The sequence below is a fragment of the Myotis myotis genome, unplaced genomic scaffold (genome assembly GCF_014108235.1).
Source record: "Myotis myotis isolate mMyoMyo1 unplaced genomic scaffold, mMyoMyo1.p scaffold_m19_p_10, whole genome shotgun sequence".
NCBI lineage: Eukaryota > Metazoa > Chordata > Mammalia > Chiroptera > Vespertilionidae > Myotis > Myotis myotis.
In genome coordinates, this window is record NW_023416314.1 from 75,978,456 (window position 1) to 75,998,838 (window position 20,383).

Here is a 20,383-nt window from a genome sequence, read left to right on the forward strand (position 1 = left end):
ACCCGGGACCCTTGAGTCTGCAGGCCAACGCTCTATCCACTGAGCCAAACCGGTTAGGGCTGGATTCATTTGGAGTAGCCCTCAGGCAATTTGTCCACAGGTGTGGTGAGAGGTTCCCGACAGGGTGGGGCAGTTGCTTCTGCCCGGAGGCTAGTTGTTATTCTCAGTCTCTTAATGGGTCTCAGAAATGCCACATGGTGGGGCAAGGGGTTTTCCAATAAAGTGGGTCAACTGTCTTCCCCCCAGGCAAAAACCACCTGGATAACAAAATTCTGCCTAAGAAAGATGACCTCTGCAATGTGAGGAATGACTCAACACAGAAAACCAGGTTGTCTGCCCTCTGAGCTCTAACCCTAGAGCCCCCAACCCTGGCTTCTGCTCACACAGCTCCAGTCCACTCTGCCCTCCCTCTCCTGGAGCCCAAGGTGAGTGGCTGCACACAAAGTTTTGTGTATTGGCCCTTTAAGAAAGTGCCTGCATTTCTAGGCATCTCTCCCTGGAAGATAGCAACCCTGCTCCTGTTCACAGCCAGATGTTTTGTGGGCACCTTTCTCAGTTCTGGTGCTCTCTGCTGGGGGGCCCAATTGGGGATTAGACCCCAGAGTTCTCAGTGGGAACCCACACAGCTGAGATATCTCTCCAGAACTTCAGCTGCTGTCTATGGTGCCCAGCCACTCTTTCGTGCCTCTGCCCTTCCTACCAGTCTATGTGGTCCCCACTTTCTGTCTTTGGTTATCAGGGTTCTCTTCAGCTAGTCTTCAGATGATTATTTGTGATTTTTTTTGGTATTTTAGTTGGAATTCCAGTTTGGTCCTGGGAGCATGTCTGTGTAGCATCCACTTACTCCGCCAACCATTTTTAATTCCTTCAATTGGGTTTTCTTTTCAGACACCCAGAATTCAGTACTAGGGTGCTGTTCTCATAATATCCACCAGAAGGCCCTATTGCCACAACTCCCTGCAAGGGCAAGAGCTCCCTGTCTGTCCATTGGGTTTTGTCTTGGCTGAGCTAGAGACCAGAGGCGCCTGCGCACCCCCCTCCCCCCCAAGTCCAGTCCTTTCAACTCCTCCTTTCTGCTCTTGGTGTTGGCCCCTGGGGCTCTCAGAAAATCCCAGTACACTCTTGGGTGCCTAGCCTCCCCAGCCTGGCCCCTCCCATGAGGGCCTGCCCCGCCCCCACAGCACCACTGTCCGGAGGGCTGCACAGGGGTTGCTGGCGGCTGCACTCCTGGTGCTCAAAGCAACCCCAGCCTGGTGATTCAGTCTGAAGGGCGTCAGAATTGTTTCTGCGTGACTACAGTGCTTTGTTCTAGAAGGTTCCATCATGTGTCCTGCTGGACTCATGCATGCTGGCAGCCCTGGACAAATGCTTCCCGCCCTGCATGAAGGTTCCTGGGCTCTGCTTTGCCCCTTGGGGTCCACTCCCATCAGGAAGCTGCTCCATGATCAGCAGCCGGCACCCCGAGAGTCAGGTAACCCTGTACCCTGTGAGAGTGTAACCACCAAATTCCTTCAGCCTGTTTTCTAAGCTGAGGTTAACAAGACACTATGCAGTCCAGCCTTTGCAATGGAGCCTGGTGCCCTCTGCGTCTCCAAAGCACCTCTGGGCACCCACCCCCTCAGAGGCAAGCCCAGTTGCCAGTAGGCTCCCCATTGAGCCAGAGAAGCCAGGCACCCTTGGGCTGTCCCCTGCAGCAGGGGTTGCAGGAGATGAGGGCAGGACTCAAGGGCTGATTCTGCCCCCAGGGCACCTGTGGCAAGTCTGGGAACAGGTTTGATTGCCAACCAGGAGTGGGTGATCAGGGAAGTGCTGACATGGTACAAAGCACAGGATGCCCCCACCAGAGAGCCACCGTAGATCTGTGCTACACCCGGCCCAGGGGACATGGCTGGTGCTGAGACGTTCCCCAGCTAGCCCCATGGCCGTGCTGTGCCCGACATCCACATATGGGGCAGTGTGCTTGTCGGGGATCTCCAAGGGCGACTGCTCTCTGCTCAGACGCCCTATCCAGGGTGCTGTCCCCGTCTCATGGCTGTGCAGTGGGTCCCTAAGTGCTGCCCTGGCGATGGGGCTGGGCCTGCCCTTCCTGGTGCAGTAGCAGAGGGGTGGATGGCTGAAATGTGATCCAAGTACCTGCATCCCTGGCTGGCGGGCGCTGAGGGTGTGGCTGGGATTGCCTCCCTTCGCTTCCAGGGTTGGGCTACAGAACCCCATCTGCTTCTTCCCAAAAAAAGGATTGAAAAGGTTATCCTCCAGGAGAAGCCCAAGTGCTGGGTGACACCTGAGGTCTGGGTGGCCGTGGTCAAGCAGGGGTGGTGTTTGTCCACTTTGGGTGAGGCTTCCCTGTGCCCCGGGCCTCTCCTCCCACCCACCCCAGCGGGTTACCCAGCTCAGACTGGGGCAGCCCCACCCCCCGTACAGGGTCTGTCCTCTTCAGCTGAGGCAGAGGCCATACCACCCACCCCTGCAGAGCCCTGGGCAGCACACGTGGGGGACACGAGCTGGTGAACCCAGACCACCCGTGTCCCCACCCCGCCCGCCTGGACCGAGACTGGTGTCAGTGTCTTTACTGAAGGAATTTATTGTTCCGGAACTAAAGTTGCTCACAGTTATTTGACAGGGGTACATGGGTGGGCTTGTTTGTTTCCGTGACGTCTGCATGTGTCCCAAGTACAAAAGAGGAAGGCTGACGAAGAGATATTGCTTTCGGTGTCCTCTGCCTCTTGAGAAGCCCCCGCTTGTACCTGTGGCTTTGCTGTTATCGGGCGTGTAATAGTTCTTATGTGGAAGCCCCAGCCTGTGGTGGGGCCAGTGGACAGAAGCGTTAAAATCTATCCTCGACCGAGGGCGGGCAGGCGGGCGGGCTGCGGGGAGACACCAGAAGCAAAGTGGACCCGTCACAGCGAAGGCATGCAATCAGACCTGCCCTCCCGGCCTCCGGCTGCCCGGTCCCTCGACACCGCGGGGTCTGTGCGCCGGGCTGGCCATACCCACAGGAAGAAACGCAAGCATTAGCTGGGGATGGAAAGCGGGCAGTCGCACCCGCACCCGCACAGGAAACACTGCAGAGGACGCCGCTGACTCTGTTCTTGGTTATGTGGTGTTTTTTTTTGTTTTTTTGTTTTTTTTCACTTTTTGTCATTTTAGTAAAAAACTCTGCGGTGCCCCTGCCATCCTGTGAGTGGGTGGGGGCCAGCCCAGGGCCTTCCTCCTACCCTGTTCTCGGACACAGAACCAAGAGGGTCCCCATCCTGGACCGGGTGGAGGGGCCCTGGGCAGTGGCGCCCATAGGACTGGAGTTGCTTCTACCCAGGACGGACAGAGCAGACAGAGTGGCCTGCGCCGTTCTTTAAATATATATATGTGTGTATATAGAAAGAACCAAGAGCAAGAACCGAACACAAAACCTAGCCCTGCCCAGCGGCTCCCCTCCCCCACACCCTTTTCCAAAAACAACCAAGAAAAAAAGTTTATAAAAATATCTTGCAGGAATTCTTTAAAGTTTACAGTAGCTTGCCGGCACTGCACCCACCGGCCTGCCCCCCAGTGCCCCATCGGCTGCGTCCTCAGGGCACCTGGGCCCAGACCCACCCTGCCCGAGACAGACAGACAGACAGATAGACCGCAGGAAGATGCTGCTGCTGCCCCTTCCCTGAACAGAGAAGTAAAGAAACTTAATAAGTTAAAACAGCAAATAAATAATACTGATCTCGGCCAGCCTGCTGCCTCTGGGTCCAGTTCCACCCGAGCCAGGACAGGAACGCAGGCCTGAGAGCACCTGCAGCGACGAGCCGGGGGGACTGGGTGCCAGCTAGCATCAGCGTGGGTGCCGAGGTGTCGATGGACTGGGGAGGGGGTGCTGCAGAAGGAAGGGGCTGAGGAGAGGCTGCAAGCGTCCTCTGCCCGCCTCTCAGATGCTTCGCCCACCATGGCCCCGCCCTGGAGGCAGCCTGGGCGACAGGACCTGCCGAGGGCTCTAGTCACTGCAAGTCTGTCGGCAGGCTGGAGGCAGCTTCCCCTCGGAGCCAGGTCCTCCTCCCCATGGCCATGCGGAGCAGAAACCGGGCAGAGTGCCACGCGGGCAGGTGGACGGAGGCAGTGGCGGTGGGCAGGGCCTCGCCGCCGGGCACGCCGCAGCAGCAGGAGAGGAGAGGCAGGTCCACGGCAGCTGCCTTCAGCGGGCCGGTGTCCGGCGCGGAGCCCAGAGGACGGCCTCGTGGAGGTGACATGTTAACTTTTCGGGATAATTCCTGGTATCAGAGCGGAAACAGTGACGTTGTCAGAGACAGGCAGAGAGAGAAACAGCGAGAGAAAGAGAGAGCAGGCACGGGTGGACCGGCCACAGGCCCTGGCCCCCGGTGCCCCTATCCTTTCCTCCCCCGCTTCACACCAGTCTAGATGGGTAGGTGGGTGTGGCCCTGGGTCCACTCAGGGCGGGCAGGTGGCTCGGTAGCCTTGGTGGCCACTGTCAGGGCCATGCTGGGGGGGAGGGGCTATGTGTCTAAGGCTGCTCGTGGCGGGCGGCGGGTGGCCCCGTCTTGGCCGTGTCCTTGCCCGTTGGGTACTCGGCATCCCCTCCAGGGCCAGGGCCAGCGGCCGCCGAGTCACCGAGTGGACTGTGGGCACTCCGCTTGGCGGGCGTGCTGGGGGCCTGGGCCGCCTGCCCGTTCTTCTCGTCTGAAAAAAGTTGTTTAATTACGTCAAAGAAGTTACTCAATGGGCTGCCTGGGTACACAGAACAGAAGACAAAAGAAAAGAAAAAAGAAAAAAAAGGGGCGAGAAAGAGGAAGGGAGGGAAGGAGAGAGAAAGAGAACAAACAAACAAATGAACGAAAGGGCCTTGTCGAGAGAAAGAAAAACCCAACGAGATGAGGTCTGAGATGGGCGTAGGGGGTGGGGACAGGTGACAGCAAGCAGGGTGGGCAGGCGGCCGGCCGGCGGGGTGCCCTCTGTGCCAGTGGCTCACAGAAGGGGTTGGGGCTTTGGGGACACGAGCTGGGACCTCTAGGCCTCTGAACTGCGGGGCGGGAACCCAAGGCAGGTGGAGAGACCCCTCCTCCCTCACCAGGCCTGGCCTTGCAGGTGCAGCGCCTCCCCTGGCCTCAGCCAGACACGGAGCTCAGACACCAGTCTCAGAGTCTCACCATGTCAGCTCCGTGGCCTTGCTGGCCGGCCGGCCCACTCTGAACTCAGAGCCACAAAGACAGGGCTTCCACATCCCCAGGGAGCAGGAGCCTGGGACGGGTGTCTGGCTCTTGGCAGGAGGCCACGGAGTCTGCTCTGGGTTGGGAGGCTGGAGCCAGCGTGCCTGCCATACTCCTCCCCTGGCCAGCCCAGGCCACACAATGTGGAGACAGCGGACAGACAGATGGAAGGATGGATGGACAGGCATGGAGAGCTTGGGTGTGGGAGGGTGGGGGGCAGGCAGCCAGAGTGGGAATGTCCTGAGGTCAAGAGGAAGGGGTAGGATGGGATGACCACCCTGACCTGGGGCCTGTGCTCCCTTTCCAGGTGCACTGATGGGGCACCTTTGCTCTAGTTCCTAAACCTGAGCCCTGCCAGGTCCCTCCTCTCCCTGCCAGGTACAGTGGGAGGGTAGTGTTGTATGGCCTGCGTAGTTCACAGGTCCCAGCAGGAGCGGCCCCTGCTCCTGATTGCAGTCCATTGTGATCCCCGGTCAGAGCCTGCACATGCGACCCTCGCTGGTCTCAGGGCATGCTCTGAACACGGGTCCCTCCCGGGCCCACCCTGATCCTGGCCAGGCCTGTGCTGCTTTTGGGTGAGTGACAGGGTGCTCCTGGCAGAGGCTAGAGGCTGGGCGTGCAGGGGCCTACCCTGAGTCCCGTGTGTGTCTGGGCCCCAAGCTACACACAGACCCCAGGACAGCCCCAGGGGTGGCAGGCGCAGCACCCAGCCGGGAGCGGGTTGCAGGTGGGGTGATAGGCGGGAGGCCCAGGCGATGGGGATTCTTACCACACTTGGAAAGCCTCCCCGTCATCATCTCCACACAGTTAGTGGTGTCTGGAGCACAGAACGGAGAGAGGGGGATGTGAACACAGCTTCCCACCAGCCCCTCAGGGACAAGCAGAGGCTCAGGGCAGGCAGTGGGGTCTGAGGGGTGGAGCCCAAAGGGGTAGGTATGGAGTGGGCGGGCTCAGAGTGCAGGCATTAGATGAGGGCCACCTGGGCAGTAGAGGGTCCTGCCGCAACCAGAGCCTCTCCCGCTGTCCTGCCCTGGGTCCAAGACACGCTGTGGAGCTGAGAAGCCCATGACTTTGGCCATGGTCTGCACTGGCCACCCACGTGTCCTCACCCTGCAGGTCTGCAGTACCCTACCCTAACCCTCCCATCTGCTGCTGGGCCTGGGAGTGTTGGTGCTGGCAAAGCCCTCGCTGCAGGTGGGGTGTGCCCTCTGGGCCTCCCCTTTGTAGGCCAGGCTGGGGTCCCTGCTGGAGTGGCCACCAGAGGACTCGGCGTGGTGGTTGAAGGTCCCTCTTTCCACCCACCTCCCATGATGGCCCTGGGACTGAGCTTGCTGGACAAGAGCATCCAGTGTGGGAGGGAGGCCAGGGGATGGGGTCAGGGAATGGGCTGAGGTACCAGGTTGGGCTCCCTAGGAAGAGAACTTGCTGAAGGAGGGCGAGGGAGATGGGTGAGGGCCCAGAGCTCATTGGTCCAGGCCAGCAAGGCCCCTGCTCTGGGATGGCTGTAGGCACAGATGCCTGCTGGACATAAGCCTGCCAGGCCCTGGTCTTGGCTCCCCTTCCCGGACAAGCTCTGTTCTTCCCCAGCCTCAGTTTCCCTGTCAGCATTGCACTGCTCCAGATGGAGACCTTAACAGCTCAGGAGCCAGAGGCACCAGAGGCACCTGGCCTGCCTGCTCCCCACCCCACAGCCAGGAGAGCGGGCCCACACCTGGGCTAGGGCCAGGGTGCTGAGGGACATGTTAGGGAGAAAAGGAGGGCAGTGAAAAACAGACGATGGAATGAGGATGGCAGGTGGGGTGGGCACTGGGCCGGCCTGGCCTTTAGAACTCCACACACAAGCACCACAGGTCGAGGGAAGGGCCCACTGAGGCCCCAGCTGGCCGCAGGGGGTTCAGAGAGGCAGACGAGGGCTGGACACTCTGCTCCCTAGGCCCCAAACATCAGGTCAGGCCTCACGACAACCCCGCACCTCACCGCCATCCAGACACACACTGCACACCTTCACCAATAGATGGCGACTCACACAGGGCTCACACACCCATACCAGTGCAGCCCACCCCCCACCAGCATGACCCTCGGGCCTGGGAGCCACGTTCCCTAGATGGCTTCTCTAGGCCCAGTTGGGGAGCCCCTGCTTTGACTGGGGTCTGAGGCCTCTTTTGTCCTGCTCAAGGCCAGACAGTCACAGGCCTTCTCAGGGAGGGCAGATAGCAAGCAACCCCACCACATGTCAGGCTCCAGGGCCACAGCCCTCACAGGGCACTGCTGCAGGGGAATCCCAAGGGGCCAGGGCTCCAGGCAGGACCTTGGCCACTGCTCTCCCGGGGCCTGCTCTCGCTGGGGCGTCCCGGGGCCAGGCTGCCCTGTGCCCCGAGACTCAGCCTGGGTTCTGGACCTGCACGGCTTGTCAAGGGCCGGGAGCTGGCCACTGGCCATGTGAGTGGGCACAGGGTACCCTTCTCAGGGCCAGCCTGGCTCTTGCCAGAGGACATGACTGCAGCCCCCTCCTTGCCCCAGCAGTGGGGCGGGACACCTTACCTGCCAGCGTCAGAGGCTACTCTCGTAGCTGGTGGCCACCTTCTGGCCTTTAAGCCCAGCACCCCAGCTTAGTCCTGGCGCTGGCGGGGAGGGTTCTACAGTGGACAAGAGGTGCCTTTCAGTGTGGTGTGCTGGGCCCTACCTCCCTGGGTGTGCAGACTCGGGCTGGCCCGCTGTGCTGGGGAGGCCCTGCTCCCTGGGGGGCGGTGGAGGGGCCACACCCACTCGATGGCCCACAGGGCGGCCGAACTGAGCGCCGCCTCACCTGACAAGTGCTGGGTGGAGGGCTGGTCGTGTGTGCTCAGTAGCTGTGTCTGAATGGTCTCCACGACCCTCTTGAAGCGGCGGCTTGGGCCTGGGGGAGACAGCGGGTTAAGCCTGGACGAGGTGGCCGGAGCCCGTGCCCTGGACCCAGCAGCTCACCTGATAGAAGCGTGAATGTGACAGAGTAGATGCCGTTCTCCTTCTGTGCCGCCCCACCCTCGCTGTAGGTGATGTCCACCTGGAACTTGACAGGCTTCTGGAACACTGCCGGGCCCCCTGTCGCCTTGTACTCGGCCCGAAAGCTGGTCTGGGAGATGACGCTGTGGCTGAGACTGGGAATCTGCAGAGTGGCAGTTCGGTGTGAGCAGGGACACAGCCCCCACCCTAAGCTCCTGAACTGGGACCCACAGGCCAGCCCCTCCAGCCTCATCTGTGAAATGGGTGCAGCCAGCCTCCACCTGGGGAGGCCATCACCAGCAGGGCCCTCGGGATGTGGCCAGGAGAGCCAAGAGCAGGACTGACCAAGACTCCGGGGCCGGGCTTTCTAAGGAGCGATGAGTAAACATGCAGGTGGGAGGGGGACCCTCAGAGCAGCAGTGAGGACAGGGGACCAAGGCTGAAGCCTCTATTGGCACTGAGAACAGCCACCTGAGGCCAAGGCCAGGGCCATCGCTGACAACAGTGCCTGAGGCTCTGCACCTGGTCCACTCCACTGTGTATTTGGGTTTTGGGCAACCAAGGAAACTGGTCACAACAAACTCAGCAGGCAATTTTGCCTCAGGGTCCCCCCAAGAGAGGGTTCTGCCCCCAGGAATGCCCAGCATCCGAGGTCAGAAGGGCCAGCCATACTGGGAAGCATTAGAGGGCGGTGGCTGAGTCCATGCCCCACGGGGAGGGACTCTTGGTGTTCCAGGAACAGTAGAAGGGGCCTGGAGATCATAGGGTGGGGTCAGGGGGGACAGAGGCCCAGACCTGGGCCCTAAGGAAGAGAGCAGGGTACAGGGGAGTCAGAGGGGACAGTGTGCCTGTGTCCAGCGTGAGGCTGACCCCTGCCTGGTTCTGGGCTCTCCTGGCCCCTGAACCTCTGGGAGGAGCACCTGCTGTCCTCATAGCCCTAAGGGAACCTGGGTGGCAGCTGGTGACAGGGGGTGCTGAGACTGGGCTCAGAAACCCCCGGCAATCTCTGCCCACCTGGTGATGGGGCTGGAGCTGCAGCAGCTAGACCCCCTCTAGTGATCTTGGGATCTCCCCTAAGCTATGATCCTGGAGCCCCCTGGCATGAATCTGGAAGAAAACCCTCAGGGCTTTCTGCTCCCTGTGCCTGGTGATTTGGCAAAGACAAGGGAACCCATAGAAGGCCCAGTGTAGTCCCCTCAGCACTATAGACCTCAGTGGGAGGCAGGGGCTGCAGGAGGCCGGCAGCATGTGGGGCATGCAGAGGGCACTCAGGAAACAGGCCCCTGGGGACTGTTCCCGAGGCCTTGGCACATCCCCCGGATGCGGCAGAGGTCCCTCTATTGAGGCTGCCTGCGCATCAGCCCTTGGCGTATCCCTGTCCCCAGTGCCACCCTCCATCACAGCCCAGCCTGGGACCTGTTCACAGCATGGCTTGCTTTGTCAATGCCTCAACCCGCCAGCCACACGTGCCCCTGCCTGGCCCACACCTGCTCCTCCAGGGTCCCCTTCCCTTCACCCCCGGGGCAGGCGGAGACAGTGTCTGTCTGTCCAGTGAATGGGCCCTCTGGGGCGGGACAAGGCTCACCGACAGGAAGGCATGAACGATGTCGGCTTTGATGGAGCTCAGGGGCTTGTCCTTGATGACCAGGAAGATCTGCTCCTCCTTCTCGAGGCTGATGAAGTTCCCGAACCAGGACTTCTTGGCCAGCCTGCGGGGTGGAGTGAAGGGCTGCTCACACCTCGGGGACAGGCCTGCCCTGCCTCTGACCCCACCATCCTGACCTCCCGACTGCCTCCCGAGCTCTGATTCACCCTGCTCTGGACCCTGAGCCCCTGCCCACCCTGATATTACCATCCTAACCTCAAACTGCCTCGTCCCTATCTCCACTCATGCCTCACTCGATAACCCTACTGCTAATCCCACAGCCCTGGGCCTAACACTCCATCCTCCCCCCTTGTCTGGGCCCAGCAGCACCCACTGGAACCCAACCAGAAGGGTATGGCACCATGACCCTGGGGCGATTTGCTGTGCTGCAGTCCCACAGCCTCCTTGAGGAAAGTGGCCCCCACCCAGGGAGGGCGGTGAGGGGAGCAGGAGCATGCGGGAGCTGGGGTGGGATTGGGGCAGGCCAGGCACCCTTGCTTGGCTATAAATGGCTGAGACATGGTGCAGAGGAGGGGCAACCTCAGCTTCCCCAGGCCACCCTTCTTGTCTCCGCCCTCAGGGACTGGTGGCCCTAGCTGCCTGCTTCCTTGCTGCCCCAACCCAGGCCACTCCATGGGACTGGGCTGCTGGGCAGGGCGGGGATGCCGCCCACAGAGCCCCAGACTGGCAGCACCTTCTCACATGAGCCCTTACCCCATTGCGCTCAGGGCCACCCTCCCTCCTCGGTCATCAATGCTGACCTGGTCACTGTGTCCTGGTCTGGGGCTGCCCCTGAGGTGGAGCCCTCCCCGTGACAGTGTGGGATAGACATCCACCACCCTGCCTCCTGGATTCACGCCTGTGTGGCCCTTCCTATGGTGTGGGTGGGCCAGTGACCAGCTTCTGACAGGAGAATGTGGAAAAGTGGAAGTCATCTCCAAGATCGGGCCACAAAGTCTGACTCCCCTCTCACCGTTTTGTTGAAACGGACCAACTGGTGAGAGGCCCACAGGGACCTGAATCCGGCCCACAGCAGCTCCTGCTCCTGTGCAGCCATGAAGGCCACAGCCTGTCATCCCTAAAGTCAAGCACCCAGCTGGGCGTGGCTGGTCCTGACCACTGAGAGGACAAGCATGCACTGTTTTACGGTGCAATGTGTTTGATTCGTTTGTCATGCAGCCATTGATGACTGGCAAACCCTGGCCAACTTCTTGCTGCCTCCCTTGCAGCTATAGTGTAGACACATGACCACTCTACCTGTCCAGTGATGAGAAGCAGCAGCCAGGCCCAGTGTCTTCCCCATGGCATTAGTAGGGTACTCCAAGGTACTCTACACTGGCCTGGGCATGGCCAACAGTTTTCCTGGTTGTGTGACATCTTCCCTTTTCCTGCCCATGTCCAGAGCCACTCTTTAGCTGCTGTGACAATGACCAACCCACCTGCCAACAGTGTCCCTGTCCTCCCTCGTCAGCCAGGCGCAGAAATCCCAACAGAAGATGTGAAGAGAGGACATTGAGGACCCCACACCCTCATTCAGCCACCTCAGCTCCCTGGTTGTCTGCCATGTTGAGCGAGTGCGGGCTGTTGGCCTGAGCTGCACAATGCTGCACCCAGGACTACGCCGGGCCTGGAACCCACAGCTGGGGCTCGTGCCTTCTGCAGACAAGTTACAGTGAAAACTGGCTTTTTGTACTTTGACACCAGGGGTTTGAACAGTCTCAGATCTGAAAGAAGCCTGGCTGAGCGGGAAGGCTAATAGAGGGTGTGTGGGGACAGGCCTGTGACGGTAGCTCAAGGTGTCAACTTGGCCTGTTTGGTCCAACATTGGGTGTTGCTTCTTGAAAGACATCTTATCGATGTGGTAGTTGTTACCAGCGAGGTCCTGCAGGCCAGCCTGCGACATCACCCAAGCTCTATTTCCCGCCTGCTGACCCATCTCAGGCCCTCTAGCATTCATGTGCACACCCACCCGCACCCTCCTGGTTTCGGTTTCCTCAGGGACCCTGACTGATGCAGGGCTCCTAGAAGCTGCAGGTGGAATGTCCTGGGACCAGGAGCATGTCTTGTGCAGGAGGCGCTGGGGAGCTCACTGCACCCCGCTTCCAGGGACACCTGCACCTGCTCATTCCCACCAGGCTCTTGGGCAGGGACAGGCCCCATGGGCCTCAATGGAATGGAGGGGCACAGGCCATTGGCCGCAGCACGTGATTGTGTGATTTTATTAATTCCCTGAAAGTCCAGCAGTTACACTGCAGGCAAGTTTGGGAAGGCTTTTCAGGGCAGCAGAGACTGGCAACTGAAGGGATGCAACCAGTGGGACTGCAGAATCCCCCTAACCCAGCAGCTCCGGGCTCGCACCTGCACCCACATGCACAACACCATGACAACTTCTCTCTCAGACAGCTGGCCCTACGCCCTGCCCTGTGTCTACACCGCATTTCCTGTTCACACCACCACCCGGGGACGAGGGAACCGAGGCCTCAGGGAGGGCGGGCACTTGCGCAGGTCTCTCCAGGACCTTGGCTGGAGACCCTGAGTGGGGGGCATTTCCGTATGCAGATCTTCTGCAGGGGGGGGGGGTGGCCCTGTTTCCCCATCGCTCCCACGGCCCCTGCATCTTCCTCTCATGTGACAATGATCCGAGGGTCACTCTGCACCTGGCCTTGGCCAAGGCCATGCCATATGCGTGTTCCTGCAGGCCATCGCTGACTATCCCTCCTCGGCCTGCACGTGATTTCACCTTGAGACCCTCCATCCTTATAACCGGACACGTCTGGCCACCTTCTGGGCTCTGCTCTGCCCAGCACCCTTCCCTGGTGGAAACCCCTGTAGCAGGCACCTCAGACCAGTCCTGGAGGCCTCCCCATGCTCAGCACATCCAGGGCAGACGCTGTGTCTGAAGTGTGAGCAAGCCGGGCCCCTGTGGCTCCCTCGTGTGGAGGCCAGGGCTCAGCAAGTATGCAGCAGTCCCTCCGAGGAGTGGCTATGCCGTACTGCCTCCAGCCAGCATAGGCCCTTCTCCCAGGCTGTGGCTCAGAGAACTGAACTGTCCCCTAAGGGCTCCCCCACCATCCTAGGCCCTGCTCCCCGCCTGGTGTTCAAAGTGCAGGAGGCTCCGAGATGTGCACGTTGGAGAGCAGGTAGCTGCGGCAGGAAGTGGAGGAGAGGACCAGCGGCAGCAGGGGCCACAGGGAGAAAGGGAGAAGGACCTGTGGGCTGGGATGCTCAGCCGGAAGCCCTTGTGGATTCCGTGGCCTGTTATGTGGGAGTGTACCCTGCGGCCCCCTCGTGCTCTTGGCATCCTAGCACCAGCCAGGAGGTTGACAGATCCCACCTGCTCCGACGGCCACTTACTCTGGGGAGGACTCCGGGGTCAGGTTGGACATCTCCTCTGGCGTTGGGACTGTGCACAGGAAGGACAGAGAGAGAAGGTGTGGTGACCACTATGCCCTCCCCACAGGTCCTGCACCATGGGGGGTCCTATGGAGCACCCACATACTGTCTACGGGCGCCTTCCTGGTCAGGGCCTTGGGAGCCTTGGGCCATTGGGAGCTGTCCTGACCCCTGGTGCTGAAACCAGGCTAGGCCTGCTCTGGCCTTTAGCCAGTCCTGCTGTCCCTCCAGGTGTTGGGCGTGCTGGCTGGGCTCTCCTTGGGTGTGTGCCCGGCATCCCCTTGGGGGTGAGGAGGGGACTTCCCCTTGGCACTGGGCCCCATGCCTCACCCCTTGGATGTGCAGTGGGGCTGGTGAGCCCAGATAGCCAGCCACTGTCAACTGACCCTCAGCACCCAACACCCAGGGGCAGGCTTCCCTGCATTACCCTGTGGGCTTCGTGACCATCATGTCCATACCCACCCAGTGGCCATCTCTCCTCCCTGGGCCTCAGGCAACCCGTACTGAGGAGGCCACTGGGCTGAGGAGAAGCAAGGGTTCCAGGAGGGCTCCCAAGGCTGTGCCCACTGGGTGCCAGGTCTGCACTGTGTAGGCCCAGGCACAGGTTGAGCAGGCTGGTAAATAGTGGAAATCTGTGATGCTGCCTAGGCCTGTGCGAGTCTAGCAGACCTGGGAATGATCCAGTGCTTTTGGTAGGCTGACCCCTGCCTGGCTCCACTCGCCCCGCTGGCCAGGATGAGCAGTGCTCCACTTGCCCCGCTCATCGCCTGTGCCCTGCCGTCATGGAGCTCACCCTGCAGTTTCCGGCGGTGGAAGCGAGGTGACCCCAGGAAGCTGTTCTTGATGGAATTGAGCCTTGTCCTCCAGGGCACCCCTCCAACGCTGGGGCTGGATGGCGGTGTGGGGTTGGGTGTGCCAGCTGGGCTTTCCTTGGGCGTGTGCACTGGCGTCCCCTTGGGGGTAGGGAGGGGACTGCCCCTTGGAGAGGGGTGAGGGGTCACCTGTATGGTGGGGACAGATTTAGTGTTTGGTTCAGTCCCAGTGAGCAGAAGCCGGGTGGGGGCAGGCAGAGGGGCCAGCCCCAGGGGCGGGGCCAGTTGGGGGCCAAGGCCGCCAGGGACAGGGTGCCGGGCCTGGGTGCTGGCTGGGAGTGGGTTGGACTTGGTGCCCTGCAGAGGCTTGTCGGTCAGCTTGGCCTTGCTTGGCAAGGTTTGGGTCTTGGGGTTGGGCCGCGGGGCGGCCTGTGGAGGGAGGACGTGTCCAGGCCGAGAGGCGCTCTGACAAACTTCGGGCTCCATGGAGGTGGCCAGGGTGCAGGCCACGAAGGGAAGTTCAGGGGGAGGGGGAGGCAGCACAAACTTCCTAACAGGCTACAGGGCAGGCACCGAGGGCAGGGAGTGGAGTGCGGGTCCGCCATGCAGGAGTCAGCCATGCATCCGTGCCCCCCACCCACATGCACACAGAACCCCAGGAAGACCCACGGGTGCAGGCATGTGGGGGCGGAGCATTTGCCATGAAAGAAAACAAGTAACACACAAGAAAACACACAAAACAAAACAAAAAACGTGCAGTTAGCGAGAGCAGCCAGAGCCGCAGAGCAGCAGCACCACGCGTGGCCCCCAGCAGGTGGGAATGGCGAGGGCCTCTTCCAGGGCCGCCCGGCCCCTCCCGAGCACCTTCGGTTTGGGAGCCTGAGTGGAGGGGGCGTCACTCACCCGGGGGCTGCTGAGTGGGCTGGTGGAGAGGCCTGAGGAAGCGCCGCTGATGGATCGGGACCTGGGGACACAGGTGCAGAGCGGGGCTCAGCTGAGACGGGCCACAGGCGCACAGCTTCTCTTCCCACAGGAGGCCTGGGTGCCCAGGACTGTCCTGCTGTCCCCAACCCGCCTGTCCTCATCAGGAGAGACCCTGCAGCCTCTTTGGGACCCCATCGGAGCCCCATGGTGCAGCCTTGGAGCCCTCTGCCAGTGTCTGCAGGAGCTCAGGTGGGCAAAGGGATGAGGAAGGTTGCAGATTCCTGGAAACTGAACCCAGCCTTTGCCAGGCCCCGCTCCACACTCCAGCTGCCAGGAACGACCTGACCCCCAAGGCTGTTCTGGCCCAGGGCCACCAGCTGGGCATTAGCACCCACAGCCCACCTGCCCGGTCCAGAGCTGCCCACAGCAGGCCAGTCCTTGGCCCTCTCCTCACTTGCACAACCAGGGCCTGGGCAAGACGAGGCTGGGGTGGACACTGATCTTTTTCCACCACAGGCTGCACTGGGCCTGCAGGCCTGGCCTGGGCATAGCTGGACCCAGGGTGCCCAGCTGAGACAGGCACACAGCTGTGCCCCCTTGGGGCAGACACGGCCTGCAGGGACTTACCACACCTGAGGTCCTTAGGGAAAGGAATGGGACTGGGGGCTGATGCAGCCCTAGGAAAGGACAGGGGAATGGTGGACTGCCCTGCCACCTGCCCACCCCGGCCAGCATGGCCTGGAGAGAGGTCTCGCCTGCCACACCTTGGCCTGGCCCCTGGGTCTGGGGGAGGAATGGAGCCCATGCTGGCCAGACCTTGGCTCCTGGCCACTCCACCAGCACCTATGAGCTGGGGCCCCATGGCCATGACCGTCGTACTCTCCCACCTGACCCAGGCCCGCTGTCACTTAGCACTGACCCTGCTCCAGTCCCCCAGCCCAAAGCTTTCCGATGCTGAGTCCCAGTTGGTGCCCCCCAACAGCCACAGTGAGGCCCAGTGCCTGGGGCCTCCCACCGAGCCAGTGCAAGCTTGTGGCTTGGCACAAGGAAGCAGAGAGCAGCAAGGGGAGGAAGGGGTGGGAGCCATCCACACGCCCTCCTGCCCACCAGGCAGCTTCTGGAGACTGAGCCATGGCTGCCTAGACAGGACAACGCCTGCACCCCAGAGGCAGGGGCAGCGAGACTGTGGGGGACCACGGGGCAGGCCCAACCATGTCACCCTCAGGCAGTGGGCCCTGAAGGTGCAGGGCAGGGGGCTCACAAAGGCCAGGTGTGACCAGCACACCTCCTGCATCAACTTGGGAGGCTGCAATGGGCTCGGGATGGCTGAGCCGCCTCTGGCTGCCACTTCCACTCAGGCCCTAGTGGGCAGCATGGTGGCCCCAGGACCCAGGGGACAGCGCTGGCCAAGGGGAGGTTAACCAGAACCACCACCAGCCACATCAAGGTGGGCCAGATGGGGCCTCGCACCTGCAACCCCTCAGGGGCCCAGGGCAGGGAGAGCACAGTGGGTCTCCCAGCCCCTCTTGGGCTGGCCATTGGCCTCGCCCAGTCGCCCACTCCTCCTGGGCCTCAGCCTGGCCTGACCCAGCCTTTCCCCCGGCTTCTGGAAGGTTCCCTTGCCAAAGGGGAGCAGGCCAGAGCCTCAGGCCCAGCCCTGCCACCAGGCCCGAGTCGCCTGGGGGGCTGGGGGCGGGGCGGGTGGGCAGGGTGTATACCTGTCTTCTTTGCTGAATTGGGGGTGGGCTTCAGCGATATCCAGGCTTTTACTGAACATTGCTTTACTACAGCGGGAACAAAGCGAGAAAACAGAGTTACTGCCACAGCGCCGCCAGACGGCCTGGAGGCCAGACCACACAGCTCCTAGCTGTGCGCAGGGCACACAGATGCCAGGGGACATGAGCAGGAGAGCTCCAGGGGCACAGCACCCCCTGGTGACCTGCAGGGTACTCAGCATCAGCCCCAGCAGGAGGCCCACTGTCACTCAGCACCCTATGGCCAGAGGAGGAGGCAGAGGCCAGGAGCTGGGAGGAAGGGGCTTTCAGGTGACCATCAGCCTGGGTCACACCAACCCACCCTAGCACCCAGCAGCCCATGGCAGCCAGGCCTGGGAAGCAGAGTAGAAGCCGTGGCAGGGTGGCCTCCCACCCCCAGCCCCTACCCCAGGCCCAGGCAGGTGGGGTGGGAGGGTGTGGGGAGGCTGGTGCAGGGAGGGCCAGGTCAGCACTCAGCCGGCCCCACCGGTTTCCAGCCAGAAGCCAAGGGCCAGGCTTGGGGAGCTGGGCTGAGCAGAGGTAGGCCCACAACAAGCAGGGCAGGTGTGGTACTGGGCAGGAGTGTAGCCAGCAGGAAACCTTCCCCCTGCTCCTCCCCTTGCCCCACCTGGTGCCAGAGCCACAGTTGTCTGGAGACCTGGATAGAGGCTGAGCCAGCTGGTTCCCTGGGAGGACCCAGGACCACTAGGGGGCTGTGGGCCATCAGCCCAGTTTAATTTTGATGGTGGCCCGGCTGCCCTGTGGTTCCCCTGTTTGATGGTAAATTCCTTGGGAGGCTTGGCCAGCTTGAGCACCCAGCACCCAGCTGACCAGAGATAGCTGGGGCTGCTTGGACCACCCATGGTGCTCCCTGGGGGGGCGGGGGGGCAGACAGCTGAAGCCCCCATCTGGGCAAGAACATTCAACCTCAACCTAACAGTGCCAGGTGAGGATTGGCCAAGGGCCTCACAGCTGTGACTGTGGGCCTGGATGTCTGCTTCCTCCAGGGGGATCTGTTGGGACAGCCTAGATCTGCTCATCGTCCCCCAAAATTCCATTTTCATGCCCCTTGCACAGCCATAGGGGACCAGTGGTTAAGTGGGGACAGCCTGCTAGGCTGCTGGCTCTGAGCATAACTGGACCACGATCCAATCTATTCCACCTCAGGTCAGCCCAATCCAACTCAGCCCAACCCAGTCAAGCCCAGCTCAGCCCAGTCCAGTCCAGTCCAGGGTGGCCTACCAGCCCAGGCCAACAAAGCAAAGCCCTGCCCAGCTCAGCCTGTGCAGCCCAGTGCAGCCGGCCCAGCCCCAGGGCCAGGGGGCAGAGATGAGTTAGGCCCAGCACAGCTCAGGAGGGGTGCCTTCACTGATCAGGCCAGGGCACAAGCAAGTAGGGCACTGGGTCCCCCCAGGAGGCACGTACCTCTGGCTGTGCTGGGCCATCTCAATGGCCCGCCGAGCAGGCACCGGAGAGCCGCCATCTGTCACACTGAGCACCTCCATGGACTTGCGTTCAGGCCGCCGCTTGCCGTGCCGGTTCAGCATTGGGGAGTCCACGCGCTTCCGAGGAGGGTCTGTGTGCAGATAGGGGTCGGGTCAGGCCGGGCAGCCTGCTGCATCTGGCAGGGCTGGTGTGGGGCCAGGCTTCCCTGAGACTTTGTACCTATTTCGTTCCTGGGGGGCAGGTCCTCATCCTCGTGGCTGGGGTACCTTTCTTTCCGGTCCAGGAGGAGAAAATAGATCATCTTCTCCTGGTTTTCCCTGTTGGGGGTGGGGGTGGGGGGCGAGAAGGGTCAGCAAGCATGGTGTCCACTGCCGGACAGTGGTCCTAGGGCCACAGCATTCCCTCCCACAGCCCACCATCCCCCGCTGCTGCCTGCAGGACCCCACATGAGACATACTCCTCAGACAGCAGGTCCTGCAGCAGCTTGTTTCGGTCTCGGAAGCAGCCCAGCGAGTGCATGCTGTCTAGCACATCGGGGTCAATGTCCTCCAGGCTGGGCAGTGAGCGGATCTGCACCTTTCGGGGGATGGGCTGCTCTGGCTCAGGCTCGTTCTTGCCCCCTCTGTGGACAACAGGGCACCACCAGTGGTCACTGACCTTGGCAGGCCTAAGGCTTCTTCCCCCCAGCCCTTCCTGGGGACCCTGAGTCCTGCTGCTCTCTCCCTGTCCCAGCCCCTGCACACCTCCTGCACGCTGCTGTGCCCAGCGCAGGCATGCCGGGAGTCCCTGACCGCTGGGCTGAGGCTGGGGGCAGGCCTGCGCTGGGCTGGGTCCTCCCCCCGCCTTCCCTAGCAGGCCCTCCGGCTGCAGCGACAGGCAAAGCAGGCGATGAGTGGGAGGAAAAGCTACTTACATATACCATATGTGTTTCTGAATGTGCTCTAGCTACAAGAGAGAGAAACAGGAAGTTAGTATGGAGGGAGCAGGGAGCCCACGTTAGGAGGCCAGAGGGAGCAGGAGCTGGGAGCACCTGGGAGGGGGTGGAGAGGACCATCGTGGAGGAAGATAGCCAGCAGGAAGAGGGGAGGAAGTGGAGGAGGGATGATGGGGGAGGGCATGGGGAGGGAGGAGGAGGGGAGAAGGATGAAGGGAGGGCAGGGTGAGGGCGTGGAGGGAAGGTGGGGGGAGGAGAGGGGAGAGGGTGGGGATGGAGGAAAATGGGGAGGGGCTGTGCGTTCCCAGAGGCTCCAGACTAGCCCCCTGACCCTGCCTCCCCAGTGGAAGAGGAAATGCCAGTCTGGGGAAAGGATGGTGGGGGCTGCAGGTATGGGTAGGAGGCAGGAGGCCCCTGGTGGCTCAGAGAAGGAGGCCTGAGGGAGGAGAGCAGAAGGCAGCCAGGGGTGGCCCACTTGTGGGGAGGGGCTGGGGTGCAGGTGAGAGCAGGGGGCTCAGAGGCCCGCTCTCCAAGTGCCTCTCCACCAGCCTGGGGACAGCTGGGTTGGGGCGGTTGGGAGATGGCCTCTTGGTCACCAGGCCACCCCTGTCCTGGAAAGACCAGTCCAAGGGAGTCCTGCTGCCCTTGCCCTGGGGATCTAATATCCTGGTACCAGCTAAGCCCTGGCTGCCTATGGGCTTCTTTCAGAAGTGGGACTTCCCTCAGAACATCCACCCCCCATGGTCAGTGTTATGATGAGCTGTGTCCACTGTCAGGGCTGGCCTGGAAGCTGAGGGACGGTGCTAGAGTTGGTGAACGCTGGTCTCCCAGGCACACCTGCAGGACTCAGCCAGCAGGAGGCCCATGTGCACATACCCACATATCCATGCACATTCACACCTGGGCACATGCTCACACATGTGAATACTGCCTGTGCATCTGTGTACATGCACACATGTGCACATACCTGTGAAATACAGTTGTGCAGACACTCATGCATGTGAGCACACAAACTGTACCCATGCAGGGGCACACACACTTATGAACGGTTCTCATGTGCATGAGTGCACATACCTGTGTACACGTGTATGTGCACACTACTGTGCCTGCACTCATGCACTTGCAGTCACACTTATGAAACGTGCAAACAACTGCATGCACTGTCACACATATGCACATTCATACCTGTGCAGGCGCACACATGCACACACCTGTGCACACACATAGCTGTGCATTCACTCACACCTGTGTATAGCCCGCACACCCAGGGGTCCCTGTACCACACTCGC

The 20,383-nt window shown here is 61.5% G+C and overlaps 1 protein-coding gene across 14 annotated transcripts in view; it reads right to left on the bottom strand.

Annotated features, from left to right (window-relative positions):
- Window positions 1-2,557: 2,557 nt before the first annotated feature.
- The window catches only part of BRSK2 (BR serine/threonine kinase 2), a 50,531-nt gene continuing 32,705 nt past the window's right edge, over window positions 2,558-20,383 (bottom strand). For 2 of the 14 annotated variants that reach the window (XM_036326316.1, XM_036326325.1), the window contains 13 exons: window positions 19,074-19,105; window positions 18,618-18,782; window positions 18,380-18,477; window positions 18,140-18,290; window positions 16,679-16,744; window positions 14,940-15,000; window positions 14,018-14,225; window positions 13,186-13,234; window positions 9,772-9,895; window positions 8,169-8,349; window positions 8,011-8,100; window positions 5,974-6,021; window positions 2,558-4,725 (listed from right to left, as the gene is read on the bottom strand). In XM_036326316.1, the coding sequence (XP_036182209.1) occupies window positions 4,502-4,725; window positions 5,974-6,021; window positions 8,011-8,100; window positions 8,169-8,349; window positions 9,772-9,895; window positions 13,186-13,234; window positions 14,018-14,225; window positions 14,940-15,000; window positions 16,679-16,744; window positions 18,140-18,290; window positions 18,380-18,477; window positions 18,618-18,782; window positions 19,074-19,105 (1,497 nt within the window). In that variant the 3' untranslated portion in view covers window positions 2,558-4,501. Of the gene's footprint in view, window positions 4,726-5,973; window positions 6,022-7,745; window positions 7,841-8,010; window positions 8,101-8,168; window positions 8,350-9,771; window positions 9,896-13,185; window positions 13,235-14,017; window positions 14,226-14,939; window positions 15,001-16,678; window positions 16,745-18,139; window positions 18,291-18,379; window positions 18,478-18,617; window positions 18,783-19,073; window positions 19,106-20,383 lie in introns of all 14 variants that reach the window. The other 12 variants (XR_004970574.1, XR_004970575.1, XM_036326317.1 and 9 more) reach the window with 12 other exon arrangements.